A 26,504-nucleotide genomic window follows, 5' to 3' on the forward strand; every position below is an offset into this window, starting at 1 on the left:
ACCCTTTTTTTAAAAAAAGACTAGCTTAAACAGAAGGTGTCAGAAAGCTAGATGTCTGATAGTTTCAAGCCTCAGATTCAGCAGGAGCTCACAGGAGCACAGCTCCTGAACCATTCTGAAGGTACTCCCTCCTCCTCCTCCCCATCTGTGTACCTTGTCCATTGAACAGTAGGTGCAGCTGCATAACAATCCCTGGATTAAGAGAGTGGGCAGTCAGCCAGCCACCCGGGCTTTGCCACGTCCCCAGCAGCCCTCATTAACCCCTGAAGAAGCCCACACCATCCTTTCTCCATGTCTTATGTGATTTGGGGCAGTAGCGACTTGCTGGCCTTTTGACTGGGGAGGGCAGCCCAGGAGAGCCCCAGGCAAGTGAGGCCTGTTTGGCTGGATCTCTAACAAGCCCAAGCAGGTCTTGCTTGCCTGAAGCTCTCCTTTCTTGCATCGGGTTGCTTTTGGCGGCGGGGGGGGGGGGGAGGAAGGGATATGCTAATGAGTTATGCTAATGAGCTCCACCACCTATTTTTCTACAAAACGGCCCCTGGATAGTTTTATTAAGCTTTGTATAGTGCATGGTGTTAATCTGAAACTGAAAGTGTTTGCTTTTTATTATAAACAGGACTGTTTTGCAGAAAAAGCCCAGCAGGAACTCATTGCATATTAGGCCACACCCCCTGACACCAAGCCATACAGAACTGCATTCCTGTGCGTTCCTGCTAAAAAAAAAAAGGCCCTGGTTGTAAAATGTTCTGGAAGAATATGCTTGTTCTTTTGACACTGCAAGTATGTATTCTAAAGGCATTTGGACTCTGGTTATACTTTATCTGGAGCAATATTTTTGCCATTGCCTTTGGGGTTGTTCAAATACCAGTTCAAGTGACATCAACAGGATAACATGTCTGTCAACCCCAATAGTATTCCCTCCTCCACCAATCCTGAGATATTGTGGAGAGCATGGGACCTGTTCTGTCCAGGAAGGGGAGAAGTGTGAGCTGGTTCAAATATTACTACTTACTTGTGGAGGCTGTTAAAAGCCACTCCTATGTGATGCACTATAATGTTCATAGATCCAAGCAGGCAGCTGTGTTGGTCTGAAGCAGTTGAACAAAGCAGGAGTCAAGTTGCACCTTTACGACCAACCAATTTTTATTTAGAACGTAAGCTTTCGTGTGCTTTTAAGCACACTTCATCAGACGAGGAATCCAGCACAGTGAGCAAAGCCATACATAGCTGAGCAGAGCCATACATAGCTAGTAGGCAGTGGCCCAGAATGCAACATGGTACAGATTTAAGAACCAATGACAGTGAAGTAAAATTATCTGGTAAGCAGTGGTTTAGAATGTAAAATGGTACAATGACAGAATAGTAAAATTAACAAATTGAGCGAACCTTTGATCTGAGTAGCATGAGCATGCAAAAGCAACAAAACAGCAGTATGCAGTAAAATTAACAAATTGAGCAAACCTTTGATCTGAGTAGCATGAGCATGTGAAAGCAACAAAACAGAAATGTCAAAATGTGAGATTGTCTGCCAATGATAATGGGAGATGGGTTCAATAGATGTAATGGGTTAAGCAACCAAAGTCCCTGTTTGAGTGTGTCAATACAGCTAAAAGAGAAATACATTGGATAGTGATGTTCTTCTCCACCTAATTTACTTTTTAACATGTAAACATAATTCTAGTTTGCCATAGGAAAAAGGAATACAATAAAATAGTGAAAATGGGTAAAGCATATGTAATGAGATATACAGCCAATATCCCTATTTTGAGTATGTCAATACAAATAATTATACTGATACACAATTCTAAAAGAGAAACACATTGGAATACTGTGACTGTGGATGTATAGCTATTCTACAGGGATACTATATCCCTGTTCAGTCCTGGGGAGGTGTTTGTTCCAAGTTTTACAATAATTTGTAATTCAGCAATTTCTTTCTCCATTTGGTGTAGCCAGTTTGGTGTAGTGGTTAAGTGTGCGGACTCTTATCTGGAAGAACCAGGTTTGATTCCCCACTCCTCCACTTGCACCTGCTGGAATGGCCTTGGGTCAGCCATAGCTCTGGCAGAGGTTGTCTTTGAAAGGGCAGCTGCTGTGAGAGTCTTTTCAGCCCCACCCACCTTACAGGGTGTCTGTTGTGGGGGAGGGAGATAAAGGAGATTGTGAGCCGCTCTGAGACTCTTGAGTGGAGAGCGGAATATAAATCCAATGTCAATGTCTTCCATTCTGTTCTGCCATTATGTGGCAGCAAAGGTGGCACTTGGGTTTATTGCAAGCTCTGGTCACACACAACTCTCAACTTAAAACAGTTCAACGTATCATCAGCAACTTACAACCTCTTTTGGACAGTGACAGTTCTCTTTCAAAAGCACTGGGGGGTAAACCTTTTCTTGCACACAGACAGCCCCCCAACCTCAAAGAACTCCTCACCCACAACAATACAGCATCTCATCTGAGCACGGACACCGGTACCAGAGCTTGCAATAAACCCAAATGCTAACTTTGCTGCCACATACACTCAGACAACACAATCACTGGGCCTAACAACATTAACTATACCATCTCAGGCTCATTCACTTGTTCATCTTCCAACATTATATATGCCATTAAATGCCAACAACGCCCTTCAGTTCTCTACAAGAGCAAATAGGACAAAACCTACGCCAAAGGATAAATGGACACAAATCTGACATTAGGAATCACAGAACTGAGAAATCTGTGGGAGAACACTTTAACCTTCCAAAGCATTCAATGGGTGACCTCAAGGTAGCCGTTTTACTGCAAAGGAACTTCAAGAACAGAATGAAGAGAGAAATTGCTGAATTACAAATTATTATGAAACTTATTTATTTATTTATTTATTCTGGGATTTATATCCCGCCCTTCCCACGAGTGGCTCAGGGCGGCTTACAACAAACAATAAAACAATAAAACAATAAAATCGGAACAACGTAATTACATTTAAAATCAAGCATTTAAAAACCTAAAAACCTTAAAAAAATTAGCATTAAAATTTTTTTAGCATTTTTTAGCACTTGGAACAAACACCTCCCCAGGACTGAACAGGAATATTGGTTTTTTATCGCATTATAGATGCTAAACCCTCTCTCAGTGAGTATAGCTATACATCTACAGTATTCCAATGTGTTTCTCTTTTAGAATTGTGTATCAGTATAATTATTTGTATTGACATACTCAAAATAGGGATATTGGCTGTATATCTCATTACATATGCTTTACCCATTTTCACTATATTTTATTGTATTCCTTCTTCCTATGGCAAACTAGAATATGTTTACTTGTTAAAAAGTAAATTAGGTGGACAAGAACATCACTATCCAATGTATTTCTCTTTTAGCTGTATTGACACACTCAAACAGGGACTTTGGTTGCTTATCCCATTACATATATTGAACCCATCTCTCATTGTCATTGGCAGACAATCTCACATTTTGACATACTACTGTTTTGTTGCCTTCACATGCACATGCTACTCAGATCAAAGGTTTGCTCAATTTGTTAATTTTACTATGTACCATTTTACATTCTAAACTACTGCCTACCATATAATTTTACTTCACCGTCATTGGTTCTTAAATCTGTACCATGTTGCGTTCTGGGCCACTGCCTACCAGCTATGTATGGCTCTGCTCAGCTATGTATGGCTTTGCTCACTGTGCTGAATTTTTGGTCTGATGAAGTGTGCTTAAGAGCACATGAAAGCTTACATTCTAAATAAAAATTGGTTGGTCTTAAAGGTGCAACTTGACTCCTCTAATGTTCATGTTACACAGATTATATGGAATTTCATGCCAGCACTATACACTCTTAGAGGAATGTGGCATATGTCATGGGCATAGTAAAAATCCCATGCAATTGCGCTGTAAACCTGTGGTGCTTTCACAGGGAAGTGTTGTTTTTTCATGAAGTCCACATGAGATAAGAGTGTTTGAACAAGCTCTATGAAGACAGTCCAGTGGCAGACGTAAACTGTACCATACAACAGCATCTCCAAGAGAACCAGCAAATATAAGTAGAAAGAGGAAAAGTGGGAGAAGGGAAAGGGATATTTTGGTAGGGTAGGAGAGAGAAAAGCAATTGCCTGAAATTGCAGGTTATTCCAGTGCTGCATAATATCTTACATTTAGTAGCAGGAATCATCTGGAAATACTTGTCTAAAGTGAAGTTTCAGAAATATAGAGAAAATCCCATGGCCAAAAAACTCTTATTAAAAGCAGAGATAAAGTATTAGCTTGAGACAAATGAGGCCAGCATGGTAGCTTGAGTTCTGAAATAGCAGAAGAAAGAGAGAATTCTATGAAAGCAAGACCCTTACCTAATATAACTGTGAGAAGCAACAGGCAGTGCAAACTTAATTTAGCTAAATTCAGTGCAGTCATAATTGGCTAAGGAGTGAGGTATGGTGTGTGAAGGGGGGGTGGAAATCTGTGAGTTTTGGAACCATGATTTTACTCAGTCATTGGTGAACCTTTAATATGGTGTCCAGTTAATGGAGAGTGTGATAGATTTGGCTTGCAGATATTTCTTTTCTTTCCAATGGTTCATGTACCACTGCTGAAAATTTTCTCTTGGAATTTTCCATTTACTCATCACAAAGGGTTGATACTCAGTGATGCAAGATATGTTTTGACTTTTATGATATAGCGAACACAGTGGTTATTTGTTGCCCTAAATACAGGTAGTTGAAAGGCAGTTGGCAAGAGCCACTCCTTCTGCTGTACAGATTTAGGCCTATTGAATCTTTTTATGCTCTAATGCTTAGTTGGGATCCAAATAGGCTTGCCAACCCCCAGGTCCCAGCAGAGGATCCCCTGATTTTGCAGGCTCTACCCCACTGCCAGCCAGCCAGGAAGCCCCATCCCAACAGCCAGGATGTGCCTTCAGATCTCAGCAGGTTTAGAAGAAGCTTGCAAACTGTTTGTGTTTTGGAATGTGTGTGTTCCTTTAAATCTCAGCAGCACCCAAAGCTGCACTGGGAGGGGTGAGCAGCAGAGCTTTGTGGCTCTTCCTGGTGAATGTGTGGGAAATTAAGACAGCACAGTCCGTACATTTGTTTCAGAAGTTGTATGGATAGTAAGGAGTGAACTGGAACCTGGTTATAGGATGGAGGAAAAGTCCACTCCCTAGAGTAGACCTCTCTTTCCTATATGCTCGTTTTCCTGTTAGTCTGATGAAGTTGGTGGAAATACAGCAGACCGTTACATTCAGCAGCTCCCATGAGTAAAGCAATTGCCTCAGTGAGATCACAAAAGTGTGGGCTTGCAAACTGTTTATTTTGGTTGCTTAGTGATTGAGTGTGTGTGTGTGTGTTCACTGTCATTTAGTGGAAGTGCAGCTGCTGGGGGCTGAGGAAATGAAGATTGTGTTCAGGGGAATTGCCCTGCAGTATTTTTATTTATTTTAGGGAATGGGAAAGTCTCCTGGCTGCACCCCCAAAGTCTCAAAGATCCTCTCCCGAAGTCCCCAGGTATTTTCTGAATTGGAGCTGACAACCCTAGATCCAAAGAGTATATTGCAACTTGGTTTTCCCCGCAAACACAATGTCACTTGCAACAAGCTGTTGACCTCCATCAGTTTTATAAAATCCTACACATTTTTCAGTGCTTAGGGGATCTTTTTGACCAGGGGTGGCCAAACTGTGGCTTTTTCATACATATTGTGTGTCTCTTGAAGCCCTCACTGCCTGGCTTGAAAAAGGCATCTGTCTCTTTAAAACATTTCTCCAAGCTAAGACAGCTGGCAAAGTTTCTTTCTTTCTTTTAAAGTTACTTACTTTCTACCTCCTCCCATCTATTTCCTTCCTTCCTTCCTTCCTTCCTTCCTTGCTTGCTTCCTTCCTTCCTTCCTGGTCAAGTGATGCTCTGTATTCTTGGTGCTTGGGGGGCAAAAGTGGGAGGGCTTCTAGTGTCCTGGCACCTGGTCCTCCTGATGGCACCTGGTTTTTTGGCCACTGTATGACAGAGTGTTGGACTGGATGAGCCATTTGCCTGATCTAACATGGCTTCTCTGGTATTCCCTTACATTCTTATGCCTCGATAGGGTATAATGGAGAATCATTTTGTGGGTATCTGGGGCTCTGGGGGGTTGTTGTTGTTTTTTTGAGGTAGAGGCACCAAATTTTCAGCATAGCATCCTATACCTCTCCTCAACCCCCCCCCACCCAGTTTCAAAAAGTGAGTCCATTTCTATGAGCTCCAAAAGAAGGTGCCCTATCCTTCATTATTTCCAGTAAAGTGAAGGCATTCAAAAGAAGTGCAATCATTTTAAATGTGATGGACAGAACTCCCTTTGGAGTTCAATTGTGCTTGTCACAAGGTTCCTGAATCCACCCCCAAAGTCCCCAGATATTTCCTGAGTCAGACCTGGCAACCCTAGGGTAGCACTGTGCTCAGTTGAGTGCAGCTGTTGCAGGGCCATATTGGTGAAGAGTGGTCCATTGGATATGTGAGTTGTAGTCCATGACAGGCTCTGTAGGTGATAACCAATATCTGAATTGAATCTGAGAACGAATTGGTAATGGTAGCCCATGGAGCGATTGCAGAAAAGGTGTTGCATATGTACTTCATATAAGAAGTAAAGCAGCAAGTGCAGATGAAGCTCCCTTGCCTTCAATAGAGTTTTAGAAAATCTATACACAATTTATCTTTGTCAGTGCTCTCTATATGTGTTAGTCTTCGAATCATCATTGCAGCAGATATTTCATAGACTTGTTGGTCCTGTTCAGACATTCAAAAGCATGCACAATCGACCCTGTTCTGGATAGCCCAGGCAAACTTGATCTCAGAAGCTAAGCATTGTCAACTCTGGCAAGTACTTGGATGGTCTTGGAATACCAGAGATGGGAGGTAAGGGCAGGCTTTATTCAGCCACCTCTCTGAATATCCTCCCGGCCTCCAGTAGGGAGTCAGTCACTCCAGAGGTTGCCATGACTTCCAGGTGCATACACACACAACCCCCCCTCCCAAAAATACCATTCCCCAAAAGCATGTACAATCTTTGTTTCTACAAGGGAGCAGGATTGTGCCTGCTGGCTCTGTTGCAGTGGTCTGTCATATGCCAGCAACAGGCTCAGCACTTACACAACTATACATGCATAGGCTTTGAATCTGCAATTATCCAGCATCCCTGACAGTATGTACAGAACCTACTCACATATCCCTGTGTGCATGTAGGGCTTGCTGCAGGCATTTGGCTGTGTGCACTGATGTCTGGGTCTAATAACTGTGATCTTACTCAGTTCTGTATGTATATGCGTATGTATATTTGAATACCAGAAGAGATCTAATGTGTTGAGTCCATCAGAACTACTGTGTTGAGCCCATTATTCCCCAAGGGGTTATGAAATCTCAGTCACCATCTTGGATTCATTTTCGAAAGAACAAATGCCATAAAATTGCTTTAGGTGGTAGAAGCATTCCCTCCCCCCCCCCCCCCCCCGATTATAGCTTGTTACTTCTGAATATGATTTTTATCTCTTCTTCTATTCATGGGCATTAAAAAGTGGAGTCCCTAAAAGGTTAAAAGAAGTTGTTCTGAGAATTTATTCCTTAAAAGGTTTATTCCTTTCAAGCCAAGGCCATGTCTGTGTCTTAAGCTTTGTAAGTTTTGTTTTCAGTCAAGACAGCATAGTTGAAGAAGTTTGCTTTCAGATATGGCACAGTTTTTGTTAATAGCCTTTAAAGTAAGAAACTCTGCTTATTTTCTTTGGGAGTAAAAAGGAATTTTACTTTTCTGGGTTTTAGATTAGGACAGACTGCAGGAGGAAGAGCTACTGCCAGACAGAAAATCTCCCCACGTTTTGAGGACTGGACAACATTCTACTTGATGCTGTCCCATAGCTGGGATATTTTGCGGTGATTTGATTTGGCAGTCAGAGCTAAAGCAAGCAATGTGAACAGCAAAACCCCTAAATTCTGGTAGCTTAGAATGTTTATAATTGTTTCTGAATTAAATAATCTTTTTTTTAAAAAAAATGTGTAATTTGCCTATCAGTTCTTCCATGGTTTAAAAGAAATCATGTAATGGAGGGGCATTAATACAAAATAGTAAAGTATGCAAATCTTTGGCACTGTAGCTTGAAGAATGGGAGAGTTACACTGTACTGGGGCTTAGTAACTATTGTACCAACATGTGTTTCATTTTTGTAAATATAAATGATATGATTTGACATTGAAAAAATACTTTAAATTCCTTCTTTGACAATGTGTGTGTGTTTATTTTTGCTTAGCTTGAGGTACAAGAGTAGGATTTGGTAAAAAAAAAAACTTTTATAAGAAACAGAAATAAAAGCAGGAGTGTGCAAATATGAGGAGAAAAAGGTCTATAAGTTTGCTTGTGGGTATAAATAGAGAAGTTCATTAGGAGTGACTGGTGAGGGGGGAACATAGTTTAGGAACATGTGGGAAATCAGTTTACTTCAGAGGACTGAGGGGTGAAAGGAAGAGACGTCTGTTTTTTATTAAAATCTGAGATGCATTATAATTGGGTTGAGTTTTTACCCAGATGGGTTTTCTTATGCTGACATCTGCGACATGTATATAAAGCAGTGTTAAAGAGCTGTCTCTTGTGGCAGCGCATACGCATGTAATTCTGCTCAGAGCTTAAGTCCTAGGCTGTTCTTCATGCTGGTTGTAGAATTATGGGTGATGAGAAACTGTGTTTACCTGACCAAAATAGAGTACACTTCATGGTTCATTCCAAGACATCCCCCTAAAGGTGACCATAAATATTGTGTGTGGAGGTTTTATTTTATGGTGCTGCACTTTGACAAGTATGTGTAAAATGGATTTCTGAGGCTGCTAGATGGGAATTGCTTTCTAATTAATTTCCTGATTTTTTTTTAATTGTAGCTAAATTATGTGTGGCAAGAGGTCATATGGTTTATTATTTATTTGTCTGCAAAATTTTCTGTGCCAGCACTTTAGGAAATCTGCCCAGTGTGAAATAAAATGTAATAAAAACATAAAACATCATAAAAGTTAAAACTCAGCATTCAAAAACACAACAGAATATAGAACAACAAAAATAATGGAGCAGCTTAATATGGGTCTGAAACATTTCTCAGGCTAAAAACAGACTAATTTTTTTTTTAAAAAAAATCAGCCTAGTTAAAAGCCTAGGTAAACAGAAATGTTTTGGCCTGATGCCTAAAAGAAAGTAATGTAGGTACCAGGTGGGCCTTAAGGGGAAAGACATTCCACAGACAAGGTGCCACCACTGAAAAAGCCCTGTCTCTGCCACCTGCATCACTTCTGAAGTGAGGACACATAGAGCACAGTTTATGAGGTATTTTGGCTAGCAGGCTGGACAGTATGGGAGGAAGCAATCCCAAGCTATTTAGGGCTTTAAAGGTAAAAACTAGCATTTTGAATTGTGCCTGGAAACAAATTGTGTAGTTTTTTTCAACACAGAAGTGATACAATCCTTTTATCCCACCCCTGACGGTAGCCTGGCTTCTACTTTTTGGGCCCGCTGTAGTTTCCAGATTGTTTTCAAAGGCAGCTCCATCTAAATTGCATCAAAATTGTCATGTTGGATGTAGTAAGAACATGGATTAATGTGGCTAGATCATTCTTTTCTATGGTGAGCTGACAGAAAGTCTGACAGAAGTCACTATGTGCCATGGAGGAGACCTGAGCCCCCAGGCATTTTGTTTAACTTGAGGCTTTAAAATTATTATTTTCTTAAAAAGGTAAAGGTAGTCTCCTGTGCAAGTACCAGTCGTTTCCAACTCTGGGGTGACGTTACATCACAATGTTTTCACGGCAGACTTTTTACGAGGTGGTTTGCCATTGCCTTCCTCAGTCATCTACACTTCCCCTCCAATAAGCTGGGTACTCATTTTACTGACCTCGGAAGGATGGAAGGCTGAGTCAATCTTGAGCCAGCTACCTGAACCCAGCTTCCACTGGGATCAAACTCAGGTTGTGAGCAGAGAGTTCAGATGAGCTGTTAACAATTTTAGGATGCAATAATTTACAATATTCTGACTTATTCCAAAGAGATTAATTGAAAATAAATCTTCCCTTTTCATACCTTTAATATCAGAGTTTGAACTAGGTTCCAGGATTTCTTTGCATATAATTGCCCTGCTCTGACTTAGTTTTATATCTGTTGAGATACACAGGTGGATCTTCCTTGTCCTTCTTTCTGTGGAAGGTAGTTTTTTTATTTATTTTGTATATTTATAGCTCGCCCTTTCCCTTTCCTTGTTGGAATCAGGGCGGATTCCAACAAGCTAAAACATTAAAACCAACAATAAAACATCAAAATACTTAAAACAATTAAGCCAATACATTAAGTTTGTGGAAGTAAACTGGAAAGTTCACATGCTTAGTGGTACTCAGTGAACATACTGGAGCCCATCTGATCACCAGGAATTGGTTGATCATAATGTTGGTATCATTAAAGGAACTTGGAAGATCCCGATTCCAATTTGCTGATTTGGGGTATATCATAGCCACTTAGTCCTAGGCTGCAACCTGTAGAATAAGAAAAATGCTATATATGGTATTATATTGCCTTAATCTTACTTAAAAGTAAATCTCAATGCTCTCATTAGAAGAACATGCTTATAGAAAGTGTTAGGGTTGCCAATCCCCAGGTGGGGGCAGGGGATCCCCCGGTTTGGAGGCCCTCCCCCCACTTCAGGGTCATCAGAAAGTGGGGGGGAAGGGAGGGAAATGTCTGCTGGGAACTCTGTTATTCCCTATGGAGATTTATTCCCATAGAAAATCATGGAGAATTGATCCGCGGGTATCTGGGGCTCTGGGGGGGCTGTCTTTTGGGGTAGAGGCACCAAATTTTCAGTATAGCATCTAGTGCCTCTCCCCAAAATACTCCCCAAGTTTCAAAATGATTGGACCAGGGGGTCCAATCCTATGAGCCCCAAAAGAAGGCGCCCCTATCCTTCATTATTTCCTATGGAAGGAAGGCATTGAAAAGGTATGCCGTCCCTTTCAATGTGACGGCCAGAACTCCCTTTGGAGTTCAATTATGCTTGTCACAGCCTTGATCTTGGCTCCACCCCTAATGTCTCCTGGCCCCACCCCCAAAGTCTCCTGGCTCCACCCCCAAAGTCCCCAGATATTTCTTGAATTGGACTTGGCAACCCTAGAAAGTGTATCTGAGTAACTGAAGTCAGATGATTCTAACCAATTTATCCTTCTCTTTTCTTCCTCCTATGATTAGTTTATTTAAATATGAAAACACAAATACCCTTTCTTTTTTGCTTTTTCAGACAACAGGAAAATCAAAAGCAATGGTACACGGGAACCCATTGAATTTAAATCCAATCAATGGTTTGGAGCAACAGTGAGAGCTCATAAACGAAAAGTTGTGGTAAGTATTTGCAGTTTTTACTCAGGGTAAAATAGAACAGTCTATATCTAGTCCTCTTGGAAGGATTCTGTAATACTGCCTATATATAAGAAATGTGATGTTGTGATCTTGCAAGCTATAGACCGATCAGTCTCTTGCAACTTATAGTCAAGATTTATCCTAAACACCTATTGATCAAATTGATTTAATGGATGGATGAGCAAGAAATTATGGACTGTGAACAGGCAGGTTTTCATGCTGGTGCTTCAGCAATGGACCATTGCCATGTTCTTTGTTTCCTGGCAGAAAAATATTCCCATTTTTCAAAGGGGTACCTGGCAATTGCATTTATAGATTTAAAATCTGGTTTTGATACCGTTTATTTGAAAGGTCTCTGGAGAAAATTAGAGCATACCTCTACTGATCAGTGGCTATTAGCCTTGATTTGCAATCTTTATTTGGACTTGCATGCCTCTATTTGGTGTGGAGAAAAAGGAGAACTGTCAGGACTATGTTCTTGCTCTGTATTGAAATGATCTGAAGAATCATCACTCGGATCCAAGTTTTCATTCTCCATTGCTGAACAATCAAAGTATACCAGTTCTGTTCTATGCAGACGATACAGTCCTCCTGTTGGGATCAATTATTGGCCTCAGAAAAATGTTGAAGGTTTTTCCAACTACTGTCAGAAGGAGAAATTTTCTATAAACTATAATAAAACTAAAATTTTGATATTTCAACCTGTCCAAAGCTTATATAATTGGAAAACAGATGGAAGACCAACTGAACAGGTCTCCCAATATCATTATCTGGGGATTCTGTTTCATTCTCATATTTCATGGCACCCATATCTTACATTCCACCAAACTGGCTGTGGCCATATCACATTTAATTTTTACAGTATATTCTCCTGTCTCGTATGTTCCCCAAAGAGCATTGTGCTCTGCAGAGAACAATATACTGGTGATTCCCCAGCTCAAAAGACATTTGGCTGTCCCCAGCCAGAGCCAGGGTCTTTTCTGCCCTGTCTCCCACCTGGTGGAACTCTCTGCTAAAGAATATCTGCAGGACTAAATGCAGTTCTGCAGGGCTTGCAAGGCAGACATGTTCTGTCAAACTTTTGTTTGAGGACAGTAGCAGGTACCAACTTCCTAGCACTCCCTCCCTCTCCTCCCCATTTTCCTGTATCTTCTCTACTTCCTTGTGAAGCAGTGATCCAATTGGAATGTTGTGCCATCTGAGATTGTTTTGTATATTTGTTTAAATTGTTTAACTGTTTATGAATGTTTTTACTGTTTGTTGTCCACCTCCCTGAGCCCTGTGTACTTGGGAGGGCAGTTTATAAATTCAAATTATTAATTAATTAATTAATGGAGATGATTGAGGTGATATGATAACCTGAGAGGGGATATGATGACCGTCTTCAGGTACTTGGTTATTGGTGGAGGACGTTGCGAAGTTGTTTTTGTTGTCCCAGAACTAATGGGTTGAAATTAAATCAAAAGAATTTTTGGCAAAACATTAAGAAAAACTTCCTGACAGTTACAGTGGTTCCTCAGTGAAACAGGCTTCCTCAGGAGGTGGTGGGCTCCGCTTCTTTGGGGGTTTTAAAACAGAAGCTAGATGGCCATCTCACAGCAATGCTGATTCTGTGAACTTAGGAAGATCATGAGAGGGAGGGCAGGAAGGGATGCATCAGTGCTTAGTTTCATGGCCCTTTCTTACACGCCTAGGGAAATGCTTATCGCCACCTTGGAGTCAGGAAACAATTTTCTCCAGGCCAGTTTGGCTAGGGATCCTGGAGGGCTTTTGCCATCTTCTGGGCATAGTGCAGGTGTCACTGGGGTTGTGGGGGATTTAAAATCATAAGAGTTGGAAGGGGTCTCCAGAGTCATCTAGTCCAACCCCCTGCACAATGCATGACATTCACAAATACCTGTGAAATATTTGTGAACTTCCTGCATTGTACAGGGGGTTGGACTATATGACCCTGGAAGTCCAGGTCATGGGCCTTTTCTATGGTAGTTTCAGCCTCCTGGAATAGCCTACAAGAGTGAATATGTGAGAACCTTTGCTTACAGCTGTTAGCAAATTAGGTTAGATAGCTTTATTTCAGACGGAATTTTCTGGAATGTAAACTTTTTGACAGATTTGGCTGCACTTTTAACCTGTGCTGCTGTTTTGTCTTATTAGTGTACTTAGAGTGTTTTCCTATCCTTGCAGTTTGTTGATGCGTTATCAACTGCCTTGAGTCTAAGATGTAGGATGGATATAAATATTTTAAATCCTTTATAATAATAAAACCATAGTGGTATTGGCCAAATGGAGCTCTCCCATTGTTTGACGCCTACACTCCATTAACTATTGGCCCTTCATGTGTCAAATTACCACTTCTGGCTTCCCATTGGCTGACTCCTCTGTCCCCTGCCTCCTGCAGGCCCAGGAATACTGAACAAACTGCCAAAATAGTCTTACCTCAGAGACACACATCTTCAACGCTTCTGTTTCCTCTCCATCATCTGGCCTCAGAAAAGGCTGCTGCTCTACTGGGTCTCACAAAGCGTTTCCTCAGAGGCTGTGGTGGCCACTTCTTTCCTATCACTCCCTCCCACCCTCCTTCCCTCAGCCTTGCCCCAGGACAGATGAGGATTGGGCCACTGGGGAAACTGCTAGCCAGAGGCTGTTGCTAGGCAGTAGCCCTCAGCTGAATATAATGCCATAGAGTACCCCATCCAAAGCAGTTATTTTCTCTAGGGGGAGAGAGATCTGTTGTCTGGAGTTCAGTTGTGATCCCAGGAGATCGTCAGGTTCCACCTTCAGATTGGCTACCATAGCCCTGGCAGCACCCTCAGGGTGACTTGATTCCACCTGACAGGCATGACTTAGGCCTGGCTACTTGCTTCTGGTCAGCAGCAGCCCCCTTAAGACAGCCAGTGTGACTTAGCAGTTGTCAACTCCACCTTTAGGCTCCACTTTCAGGTTGGCTACCCTAGTCCTGGCAGCACCCTCAGGGTAACTTGATTCCACCTGACAGACATGACTTAACTTGGCCTGGCTGCTTGCTTCCTAGTCAGTGTGACTTAGCAGTTGCCAACTCCAGATTGGCAAATTCCTGGAGCTTTGACAGGTGGAGCCTGGAGAGCGTAGGGTTTGGGGTGGGGAAAGATCTCATCATGATATAATGCCATGAAAACCACCCTCCAAATCAGCTATTTCCTCCTGGGGAACACTGTTGCCAATCTCCAGGTGAGGGCTGGAGATCACTCAGAATTACCACTGCATTACAGAATTACAATTACAGCTGCTCTCCAGACAACAGATCTCTCTCCCCCTGGAAAAAATAGCTGCTTTGGATGGTGGAAGAGGAGGAAACTGGATTTATACCCCACCCTTCACTTAGAATCTCAGAGTGGCTTACAATTTCTTTTTCCTTCTCCTCCCCACAGCAGACACCCTGTGAGGTAGGTGGGGCTAAGAGAGCTCTCCAAGAACTGCTCTTGAGCAGAACTCTTTCTGAGAGAACTTGTGACTGGCCCAAGGTCACACCAGCAGCTGCATGTGGATGAAAACCCAGTTCTTCCAGACTCTAGTCCATGTTCATAACCACTACACCAAACTGGCTCCCTACACCAAACCTATTCATGGACATGATCACTTTGGACTGCCTCAACTCTTCTCAGAGTCTGAAACGCTCCTTGATTTACTGAGGAGCCTAGAGTAATGAAGTGATTAGTTAGATGGTTGCAGCACAAGTAGAGGGGAAAAACTCAAAGTGAATGGGACTGAGCACATTATTGTGCATACTCTGTGGTAGTGATGGCAATGAAGTGAACTCATTTCTCTGCCACCATTGCATCTGCACAATGCTGTCCAGGGGAACTTTTTCTGGGTTGTGAAGGGGCTCTTATCCCAGGTGTTAGAATACATGTAGGCTCTCTATGATTTTTTTGCTATGCATTTTGCAAATAAAATTGTTTTTCACCATGACTTCGATTCCACAATTGATACAATTCAATCTCAAGATGCCATTGGAGTGCAGTCTTAGTTATATGGATGACTTTAAGTTGGTGAAGCCTGATGAAATGGACAGGCTGCTCAGAAGTGTGAGGCCCACATGTCTAGACTCGTCTCTTGCCCTTTGCGGCTCTTGATATCAAACTGGACTGTGTCAGTCAAATGGGTCTGAAAGGTAATGAATACCTCTGTGCAGGAGAGCGTACTTCCTTTCAACTTCCAAAGAGGCAGTCATACAACACCTCTTGAAGAAGACTTCTCTGAACCCTACTGATCTGAACAACTACAACCTGATGGCCAACGTTCCCTTTTGGGGTGAGGTGCTTAAGCAGGTGGTGGTCGCACAACTTCAGGCATCTTGGGGAGATGAATTATATCAACCCATTTCAGTCTGGATTCAGGCCTAAGTTTGAGACAGAAATGGCCTGTTGATTCTTCTGGACATGTCTGTGGCATTTGATATAATCAACCAGAGTATCCTTCTGGAGAGTCTAATTAAGTTGGGAGTGGTGTTACCATGCTTTGGTGGTTCCACTTTTACTTGACTGGCTGATCCCAAAAGGTGGTGCTGGGGGATTGCTGTCTAATCCCATGGCATTTATGCTGTGGAGTCTCCTTGGGGTTCCATCTTGTCCCCCTTGCTGCTTAACAGCTACATGAAACCATTTAGCTTCTTCATGAAACCATATGTGGATTACACCCAGGTCTACTTCTTCAGGTGGATTTGTGGAAATTCTCAACTGAAATTGCTGACAGCAGAGACAGCGGTGGGATGGATTAGGGCTAGTAAACTGAAACTCAGTCCATATAAGATTAAGATGATGTTGCTCAAGGATTGAGGAGTCAGTCTATCCAGAAAAACTGCAATTCCCCTGAAGGAATGGATTCATAGCTTGGGAGTACTGCTGTATCCTGGCCGACAGTCTAGGAACAGATCTTCTCTGTGGCATTTAGTGCCTTTTATTAGGTTCATCTGATACATCAGTCATGACATTCTTTGAAAAGCATGATCTGAAAACAGTGATTCATGCTCTGATTACATCCAGGTTAGATTAGTGTAATGTACTTTGAGGCTTCCTCATACCTATATTGCTTTTTTTAAGGTACCAGAGACAATCCTTTTTCAGTAATGGCACCTTGTTTGTGGAATGCCCTTATCTTTGAGGGCTTCCTCATATCTATATTGCTTTCTTTAAGATACCAGGTCAAAACATTTCTGTTCACTTGAGCATTTAATTAAGAGGTTGATTTTTTAAAACACTGTTTTAATCTGAAGACTTGTTTTAAACTGTCTGTGGTTTGTTTTTAAGATCTATGGGCTGAGGCTTTTGTAATGCTGAATTATAATAAGTATCATATAATGGGGGTTTTATATTTTTTTTTTGTAAGTCGCCTTGGGTAAGTTCTTGGAGAGGCAGCACAAAAATGTTTTCAATAAAATAAGGTCAATCTGAAGCAAGAGCCTTTCAGTGGCAAATGATTATGTGAGTGATATTTTCCCATGACAGATACCTTTTGCAGCAGGAAAGGAGAGGAAAGGTCCCCTGTGCAAGCACCAGTCGTTTTCATCTCTGAGGTGACATTGCTTTCACAACGTTTTCACGGCAGACTTTTTACAGGGTGGTTTGCCATTGCCTTCCCCAGTCATCTACACTTCCCCCCCACCCCCAGCAAGCTGGGTACTCATTTTACCTACCTCGGAAGGATGGAAGGCTGAGTCAACCTCAAGCCAGCTACCTGAAAACCCAGCTACCGCCGGGGATCGAACTCAGGTCGTGAGCAGAGTTTAGGACTGTAGTACTGCAGCTTTAACAGTCTGCACCATGGGCCAGCAGAAGATACACTAATTAACCACTGACAGACCTTAAATAGCAATCTAATGGCCTAATAATGGGGCAAAGAGGCTTTCTGAGACAGTTCTGTTTTATTCCAGAAAGCAGGAGTTTTTTTGAGCAGGAACACACAGGAATGCAGCTCCAGCTGGCTTGGTGTCAGGGGTATGGCCTAATATGCAAATGAGTTCTTGCTGGGCTTTTTCTATCAAAAAAGCCCTGCCAGAAAGTATTATTGGGTGTGATCTTATGTTAAACATGCATAGTGGAGGTGGTCCTGGCATCAAGGGACAAATAAAATGGAAGTTTGTCTGCAGAAATCTGTTTTTCATATTTTCCTTCATACAGTTGTTGTGAGGATAAAATAGAGGAGACGAGATTTCATGTTTTTGGCCTTGAGATCCTTAAAGAGAGAGTAGGATAAAAATGGAGTAACTAAATAAACACACATAATTTAGTTTTGTTTTAAGCACTGATTGAAACCCCTAGGTAGAGCTCCATAATGACCTACTTACGTTTCCTTGAGCAGTTTTGTCGACAGCTATGGTAACGCATTCTGTACACACAGGCATTTTACCTTAGCAGTTAATATACTACTATTTAATAAAAAAAAAGTTGAATGAGAAAATGATGACACATCTTGCAATGTGAACTTTGAGTTGGTCATGCTTGAATTTTCTAACCAATTATGAAGCAACAAGTGTTTTCTTGGGATTTGTTTTTAAATGGTTTAAATTATTACTTAATGGGAATAAAGAAAAATGCTTTGCTTTAAATATTCACTCATGTGGTTGACCCCAGAAAAGGAGTTTGACATAAAACAGGTGATGAATAAAACATCACCCTCTCCTGTTACAGGGCTAGGATGGATGCTGAATTCCCAGCCAGAATCCTTCTGAGTTCTCATATTCCAGGCTTGGCACTCTTCCTTTGGTGAATGTACTCTTTTTTGCGAAGTTGATTTCCATAGTGTAAATAATTGTCAGAAATAAATCTTACATATGCATGTCACCGATGACAACTCTCTGTGGTTGTCACGCATGAAGCTCAAATTTGGCACTTTCCTCCAGCATCATATAAGATCAAACACTCACAACTGAGTGTTTAGCGTTTAAACACTCACAGTTTAGTGAGGAGAATGAGAAGGGCTGCAGAAGGAACACGCTATAATATTCTTGAATTGTAGCCTGTTCGTTTGGAAGTAATATCACGCCTGATGTATCGTGGTCTCACCAACAGGAATTAGCCCCAGTCTACAGTTGGAAGTCACTCGATGCGTTAACGTAGCTGAAGCTAAGTAGATCTGGTTCTGATCAGTACTTGGATGGGAAATGTTGTGGGAATTCTATGTATAACATCTTAGAAAGGTTTTAAAAGAACATAAATCTGCCTTATCATACTGTTCTTCCTTGGGGCTCAAGGCTCCTTATATGGTTCCATGTTATCTTCACAACAGTTCTGTCTGTTATGTTAGCCTAAGAGATTGTGGCCATTTCCACACTAGACCTTTAATCCTGGTTCAGCCCTGTTCCCAAACTGATTTTCTACAGTAGAACCATAGAATCATTGCTTTGGTTTATATTATTCTAGTGTAGAATGTCAGTTTTGGGGACAGGGCTGAACCAGGTTTAAAGGTCTAGTGTGGAAATGGCCTGTGACTGGTCCAAGGTTAGCAGCCTATCAGAGTAGGGATTTGAACCTGCATCTTCCTAGTCCTGGTAGAAACACTCTACCACATAGTCTGTAGTGGCATGGGGCTGTCCCCTCTATTATTACATCTTCACAATATCTCCATGAAGCAGGTGAGCCTGAGAGATGTAGACTGACTGAAAGTCATCCAGAGAATTTCATGGCTGAGCAGGGATTTGCACCTTGGTCCCCCCAGCTCTAGTTGAACATCGCACTGTAACTGATTCCTCACTAGCAGTTGCTCCACCCTGAAGCTTCTGCTTTCCCCAGCTCAAGCGATCAATTCCTCACCAGTTGCTGTGCTGGCACATTTTGATCCACAGCTCTCTCCAATTTCCCTCAGGGATTCCTGCTCTTTTTTTTTTTTAGACTTCCGTAGAAATTGGAGGGAACCACAGATCAAAATGCACCCACACAGCAACTGGTGGGGAATTGATCATTTGAGCCAGGGAAAGCAGAAGCCCGGGGGCAGAGCAACTGCTAGTGAGGAATCAGTCTGCCTTTCAGATTAATAACTATGCTGACGAGTTTATATTTTGGGAAATGATCTCAAGAGAATAAGATGCTAAATTGTTCAAATAACCCCTCAAAGCATTCGGAGAATATGTGGAGAATGAGAGCAGAAATGAGCATGCTGGCCCTATTTCTCACCGTTGCGTGATGACCTGTTTGTAAGGAAAGTGCCTATGCGTGGACACAGTGCGCTCATGTAGGCTGTCCTCCAAGTAATTGGGGGTGCTGCTTTCCTAACAAGTCTGGTCAAGGGTAGAGAACTTTCATATGTGCATTTCCTCTTCATGTAGGCACCATGCTTACAAGCCACCAGTTGCAGAGGTGGGGTCAGCATGCCCATACCGACTCTGCACGTGTTGACTGATTGCATGGAGGGATTGTGGGTAGAGGGATTAAAGGGTAGTGAAATGTAGATGTCTTCAGATGGGTGCTTATGGTAGTTTTCTTGCATCATATGAAATAGTTTAAACATGAACAATAAAGAAAAAAGTGATTAAGACTTTCTGTACTAATGTTCTGTAGAGGAAATCAGTAGTGGGCAGCAGACTGGGCTGAACTCAGAAAGCTCCTGGTTCAAATATCACTTCTTCCAAAAATACATTAGACCAGGGGTGGCCAATGGTAGCTCTCCAGATGTTTTTTGCCTACAACTCCCATCAGCCCCAGCCAGCATGGCCAATGGCTGGGGCTGATGGGAGTTGTAGGCGAAAAAACATGTGGAGAGCTACCATTGGCCACCCCTGCATTAGACCATCTTAGGCAAACAACCATCCTCTGTGGGGATAATAATACTGAGCAGCCTTGCTGAATTGTTGTATACATTTCCAGAATAATACATGGGAAAATCTGTGAACAGTAGAAAACTTTATATAAATGCCAGGTATTATTAAGATGGAAATGGAATGGCAGAGATGTTTCAGAGGCCCTACTGGAGCGGTATGTCTTTTTTGTTTCCAATATATCTCCTCATAGTGGTAAAGCACTAACCCAAACTCTACTGTAGCACTGCAGAGAACGTAGCAAGTGATATTCTGCCTGTCTGTTTACACAGATATTTAAAACAGCAGCAGTCATCCACTCTAGAAGTAGAGTATTAGGAAAAAATCAACCTGTCAACCTTGAATTAAGGCCTCAGTTTGAAGAGTGCAACCTAAAGGAAGTCATGCAGTGGAAATTGGCTACTGTGATCACATAACTGATAGTGGTAATCAGCATTTGGACTCATTTAGAGGCCTAATAGCATTACTTTCAAAATCTATTGATCAGTGGTTTGCACTGTCTGTCTGGTTTTTCTGCTAGGAAGAGGCCAGTACTTCTCTGTTTGCATTTGAGTGTATCCTTGGTAAGACAGGAAACAAAACAACATTGAATGAGTTCCTGCACATACCCAGCACATGCATAATACCCATCAAGGTGATCCAGCTTTATCACTACTGTGAGCCTCATGTGATGCTGTTCTTTAAACTAGCAAAAGCACAGAAAATCCTGTTCCTTAAACCCAACTTTCATCAACCACCAGGCCTAGAACATTTCTCTCTGCTCCTTCTCTTTCAGCCTCAATGCAAGATTGGGGTACCTGCCACTGTGCAATGATATCCTTCATTCTCAGCCATTCCAAGTTAGATTGTCAGATAGGCAGAACTTTGGTCCATAGGCCACCAGGTAGACCACAGTGTTGTACTGTCTTACTACAGGTAACTGTTCATCTCAGACACTTGAAATAATTTGACACTATGACTGAAACTATTGTTTAAGCTAGACTGAATGTGCACAGGACTGAATGTTGATCCATATGACCTGGAGGGATTAGTAACTGTTTGAAAACTTTCGATATGATGTCTAGACCTGCATTGGCAGGTGATTGTAGGTAGCCTTTCTCAAAGCAATGATTACCCTTCCTTCTTCCTAATGTTACCCTTCCTTCTTCCCACTAACAGGCCAAAATTAGGGGCAATGGAAGAGTGGTTATGTTGGGTTTAACAACATGGAAGATCTATAGATGCTTGTTTCCCTGCTGTTTCAACACCATGCTTTAAAATTTTAGAACAACTTCCAGTCCAACTGTTCAGCTACCATTTTGACTCACAATACCTTTGCCAGTTGCAATCAACAGGGTTGAAATTTTAAGAAATTTGATGAACTGTTTGAACTTTTCGCATGTATTTGATCACGCAAAAATGACAGTTGCACATGCATATTACTCCTTTGCCTCCCTCTGCCTGTTCCGTTGCCTTCCAGTCTGCTTTTTGCCATGTTCTTTAAGTTTACAAACTAGTAATTCTTCATAGTTAGTGACTTAAGGACAGGTGAACTGTCAGGGTCTGGATGAATTTTCACACGTTTGTTCTCACAATAACAAGAAGTGGACACTCAATGAAATTGCTGAGCAGTCAGGTTAGAACGAATAAAAGGAAGTACTTCTTCACCTAAAGGGTGATTAACACATGGAATTCACTGCCACAGGAGGTGATGGCGGCTTTTCAAGAGAGGATTTTCAAGCATAGACATTTTCAAGAGAGGATTGGATAAACATATGGAGCAGAGGTCCATCAGTTACTATTAGCCAAAACATATTAATGGAATTCTCTGTCTGGGGCAGTGATGCTCTGTATTCTTGGTGCTTGGGGGGGGGGGCAACAGTGTGAGGGCTTCTAGTGTCCTGGCCCCACTGATGGACCTCCTGATGGCACCTGGTATTTTTGGCCTCTGTGTGGCACAAAGTGTTGGACTGGATGGGTCATTGGCCTGATCCAACATGGCTTCTCTTATGTTCTTATGTAATTTTTTTTCTGGCACTCCCCTGCATATCGGCTAAATTCTTGTTGAAATTTGATTTACTATAAAAATTTGATGTCTTGGAGCTTTGTGGCTTTTTTTTTTAGCTGTATTCTTGGCTTATTATGCTCATGTGACCTACCATTTGTTAACAGAGAAGAAGCACTTTTGTGATTGGCTGAACATCCTGTACAAGAAAGCCTGTAGAAGTAGCTAAGCTGCAGGCATAAGGATGTGCCTGGGCTGCCCACCAATCACCCGGACTCACCTCCAGCAAAGCTCCTATGGTGGACTCCCTTATTACGAGGCTGGGAACGATGCCAGGACAGAAGGAAGGAGGGGAAGGAGCATTGCAGCTGTCCCAGAACCACTTTCTGTGGCTGCTGGAGCAGAGGATGGGCTGTTCTCTGCTCTGGAGCTGGGAATCTGGCAGCGCATGCAGGAGACATCCAGATTTTCCCCATCTTTGTGACATGGCCCTATCCCTCAGGCAGGAGCTGGTGAGGCAGCCCCAGCAGGGCAATCCATTTTTTTCTGTTCCTTTGGGCCTGGCAAGGTTCCCAGAGCTGTCTGCGGAAATGAGGGAGAAGTGGGGAAGGTTGGCCAGCTGCAGCTGAATCAACAGGAAAAGGGCAGAGGCAGAGCATCCCATTACTGAGTCCTCTACCCCAGAGGAGTTGCCCTCCCAATCCCAGGAATCCCAGGGTCTGGACAGAGTCGATTTCCCCTCATAAAAAGATCAGCTACAGGCTGAAGAGAACGCATATGGTAGGCTCCTACACCTGGAGCAAAAGAGTTGATGAGAGACAAAAATCACCCAGGAATGTGAGGAGGAAGAACAGGGGGTGACTGTAACTCCCTCCCTTCACTTCTGAGGCTTGCAAGAGACCCTTGGGGGGCACTGGACCACGGTCCCTCTCAGCAAGCTCCCTGGCTCAGTGCCCCCTGACAAGATGCTATGACATGGAATTCAGTTCAAAAAATAAAATGAACTGAGCCAATCCAGCTAGGGTCTGATTTGCATGAGGTAAACAAACAGATTGAGCACAGTAAGTTTTATTGACAGTTGTTTCTTTTGAAGTTTACAAGATCCATGGTTTTTTCCTGATCATCTCAGTCTGCCTTCTACTGCATTCCTGAGCCTGCCTATGTGGAAGGTTTTATGAATGTATGCATCCGCCTTTTGCTGACTTAGATTATTGGTCGTTGTTAGGGTTGCCAGTTCCATGTTGAGAAATACCTGGAGATTTTGGGGGTGGAGCCTGAAGAGGGCAGGGTTTGGGGAGGGGAGGTACTTCCATGGAGTACAGTACCATAAAGTCCACCTTTCAAAGCAGGTGTTTTCTCCAGGTGAAATAATCTCTGTTACCTAGAGATCAATTGTAATCCCAGGAGGTCCCCAACTACCGTTTGGGAACCCTAGTCCATGTAGTCCAATATTACCAGCTTTGACTAGTGAGTGCAGCTCTCTGGAGCTGTATTCTGCCATGTTACTTCATATTCTTTTAACTGATAATATTGGGAACTGGATTCTTTGCATGTCCAGGAAGTTCCATTAATAATGTCAAGTCGGCAGATTCAATAACGAGTCTTCGTTGAAACAGAGTATCTAGTTTATTGATGTCATGGCTCTCGACTACAGTAAAATTGAAAGACTAAAGATCATACAGTAGAATGCAATCATATAAGGTATACTTCAAAGGGATCCTTGAGGGAGGAGTACTATGCAGGGCACATTCACACATTGATGTTACAATTTCTTTCTCAGGCCTGGTTTGGCCTTGAGTGTCTCTTGGCTCCAACCTCCCCCGGTGCCAAGCCTGAGAAGGCATAGATAAAGTATTCACATATTCCCATTTCAAAGCAATACTACATAACAAAGAAAAGGAGGGGGGGTGAGGAGAGTTCAAGCTAGCAGCAATGGAATACAGTATGGCTTTACCCAGGATGCCTTTCCCCTGAACCAGTGATTAGGTGCAGGCTTGACCAGAGTTATGAGCAGACTTTACAAATACCAATGAGGCTTGCTTCTGACGACATCTGTTGAGCCTAGAGATTAAAGTGAGTCTGTACAAATACTTCTGCCGTAACAAAAATTTATTGTACTGGCATATCTGATATTTAATGGGGGGAAAGCCCTGACTACACCTTTGCTGTGTAAATTGTGTTTTGACAGGCTTGTGCTCCCTTGTATCACTGGAGGACCCTGAAGCCTACACCTGAAAAGGATCCGGTTGGCACCTGCTATATAGCAATTCAGAATTTCAGTGCCTATGCCGAGTATTCACCTTGTCGCAATAGTAAGTTTTTCATCCTACTCAGTGCTTTCATGCTTTCAGGTATAATTTTGGCTTAATAACTGTTATGAGGCGACATCATCATCATCTTGCAGAGAGAATCTCAATTAAAAAGAGTCATCATCAGCTTATATGTTTCTAGTTGGATGCTTTTGCATTTAATTGAAAGAGCAAATATGAGGTGGGTGCTATTATGCTGACATGAGAAGACAGAATTGGCTTAATTTGAAAGGGTTTCAGATATAGCAAACAGATCTTGATAAGGAGAAGCCAACTTTTAAAAGCAGCTGATTATTCCAAATGGAAAGTTCTCTTTATAGAATTGGCAGCCTACAGCTTCAACCTGTACGGAGATAATTATACCATTTTGTGAACACGCCAGCCATATGTTACAGTACAATATAGGATAGGGAAGTTTTATATAATGCAGAACCATACAAATCCCTTCTGTGCCTTTCTTGAATATTGCTGTTGGTTAATGCACAAAAGAAAATGTTGGTCATGTCTTATGGCCAGTTGTTTGTCCAGGGAGGTTTTAAACACAACACTGGACTGTACTAAAAGATCCATGAAACCTAAAATTGTTAGGCTAAATGAATGCATGTTGCAAATTTACCTTTAACCTTGCCAAGCCAGACTTTGAATTTGAACTGATTCTGGGATCAAATATCCCTAGCAAAACACATAGACCAGTTTTGATGTTAGTATCTGATGGTCAAATTTTGGAACTGGAATTTAGCTCAGAAAGAATTTCAGCACAAAACAGCATATTAGGCTTGCAACCTATTAGCTCTTTCTTCTCAGAATGTCTTATCCATTTGATGTGGTAAAATTTGAGTCACATTGTATTATGAATTTAATTCAGTGTTCTTACTTTGATATCTTCAGACAATCCAGATCCTGAGGGACAAGGTTTCTGTCAAGCAGGATTCAGCTTAGATTTTTACAAGGTGAGAGTCAATAGTGTTTGACTTGGCCCTGGTTCCACTAGCTTCTTTCATCTTCACTCAGAAAGGCGCACATCTCACCTTCAATTCATCATTTCTGTATGATTTCTCTTTTTTTTACTTTCAAAAAGCATTTCTTACTCTGTGCTCAGTATCTGAAATCTATTAATTACATTCAAAATCTTTAAAAAAGGAAAGTTTCCTATATCTCTTAGACTAGTCATAAGCTGGAATTCATTGGCCAGAAACTGTTTCTGTGAATTAAACAAAATAAATGATTTAAAGATAGATTATTAAATATGTAATTAGTTCCTAATAAATAAATATCACTAGCTTAATCAACTGTCATTAAAGAGGTTTAAGCTTTTACAATCAAGATCCTGATTCATCAAATGAATATTAAGGTAATTCGGCAGCCAAGTTTACAAAAAATGTCTTAGTGAAGTTTGTGAAAACCTTTCTTTCTCAATGTTTGTTCTTCTGCTATAAAATAAATACAGTGTGGTGTCAATGATGTGGGTGAATGAATATAATACATGGCTGCCACCATGAACTGGCAGAGTAAGGAATGTCCTTCCACTCGCTGATGGTTTTCATTCATGGCAGTAAACGTGGGATTATATATGAATAAATTGAACATACTGTCATAGATTGATTGACTTTTGGTAACTTCAGAAAACTCAAAATGTGGTAAAGTTCTATCAGGTCGACATACCACTGCCATAGTGGCTTTGAGTAGGTGAGGAGCCATCACAGGAAAAGTCCTATCTCTGGTTCCCAACACTTCATTGATACAGGTGGGAGCACACATTGGGGCTTGAAAAGAAGATCTTAACTAGCTGGTTATATAATATCACAGAAGGTGATTCTTCATGTATACTGGCACCAAGCTGTTTAGAGCCTTAAACGTAAGAACTATTACTTTGAATTGTACCCAGTACCAAATGAGCAGCGAGTGTAGATATTTTAGTGCTAGGGTGATAACAATCCCTGTATCTGGTTCCCTGTAGTAACCTGGCTACCATATTTTTGATAAATAGAAATTTCCAAACAATAGTAAACATTTGATTCCTAGTTTATATGAAGAAAAGTACAGA

The 26,504-nt window shown here is 41.8% G+C and overlaps 1 protein-coding gene across 2 annotated transcripts in view; it reads left to right on the plus strand.

The window, feature by feature from the left end:
- Positions 1 to 26,504, plus strand: part of ITGA8 (integrin subunit alpha 8) — a 163,767-nt gene that overhangs the window by 15,802 nt on the left and 121,461 nt on the right. For both annotated transcript variants that reach the window (XM_060248426.1, XM_060248428.1), the window contains exons 3-5: positions 11,261 to 11,361; positions 24,340 to 24,463; positions 25,349 to 25,410. In XM_060248426.1, coding sequence (XP_060104409.1) covers positions 11,261 to 11,361; positions 24,340 to 24,463; positions 25,349 to 25,410 — 287 coding nt within the window. The remainder of the gene's footprint in view (positions 1 to 11,260; positions 11,362 to 24,339; positions 24,464 to 25,348; positions 25,411 to 26,504) is intronic.

This window comes from Heteronotia binoei, chromosome 10, assembly GCF_032191835.1.
Source record: "Heteronotia binoei isolate CCM8104 ecotype False Entrance Well chromosome 10, APGP_CSIRO_Hbin_v1, whole genome shotgun sequence".
NCBI classification, from domain to species: domain Eukaryota; kingdom Metazoa; phylum Chordata; class Lepidosauria; order Squamata; family Gekkonidae; genus Heteronotia; species Heteronotia binoei.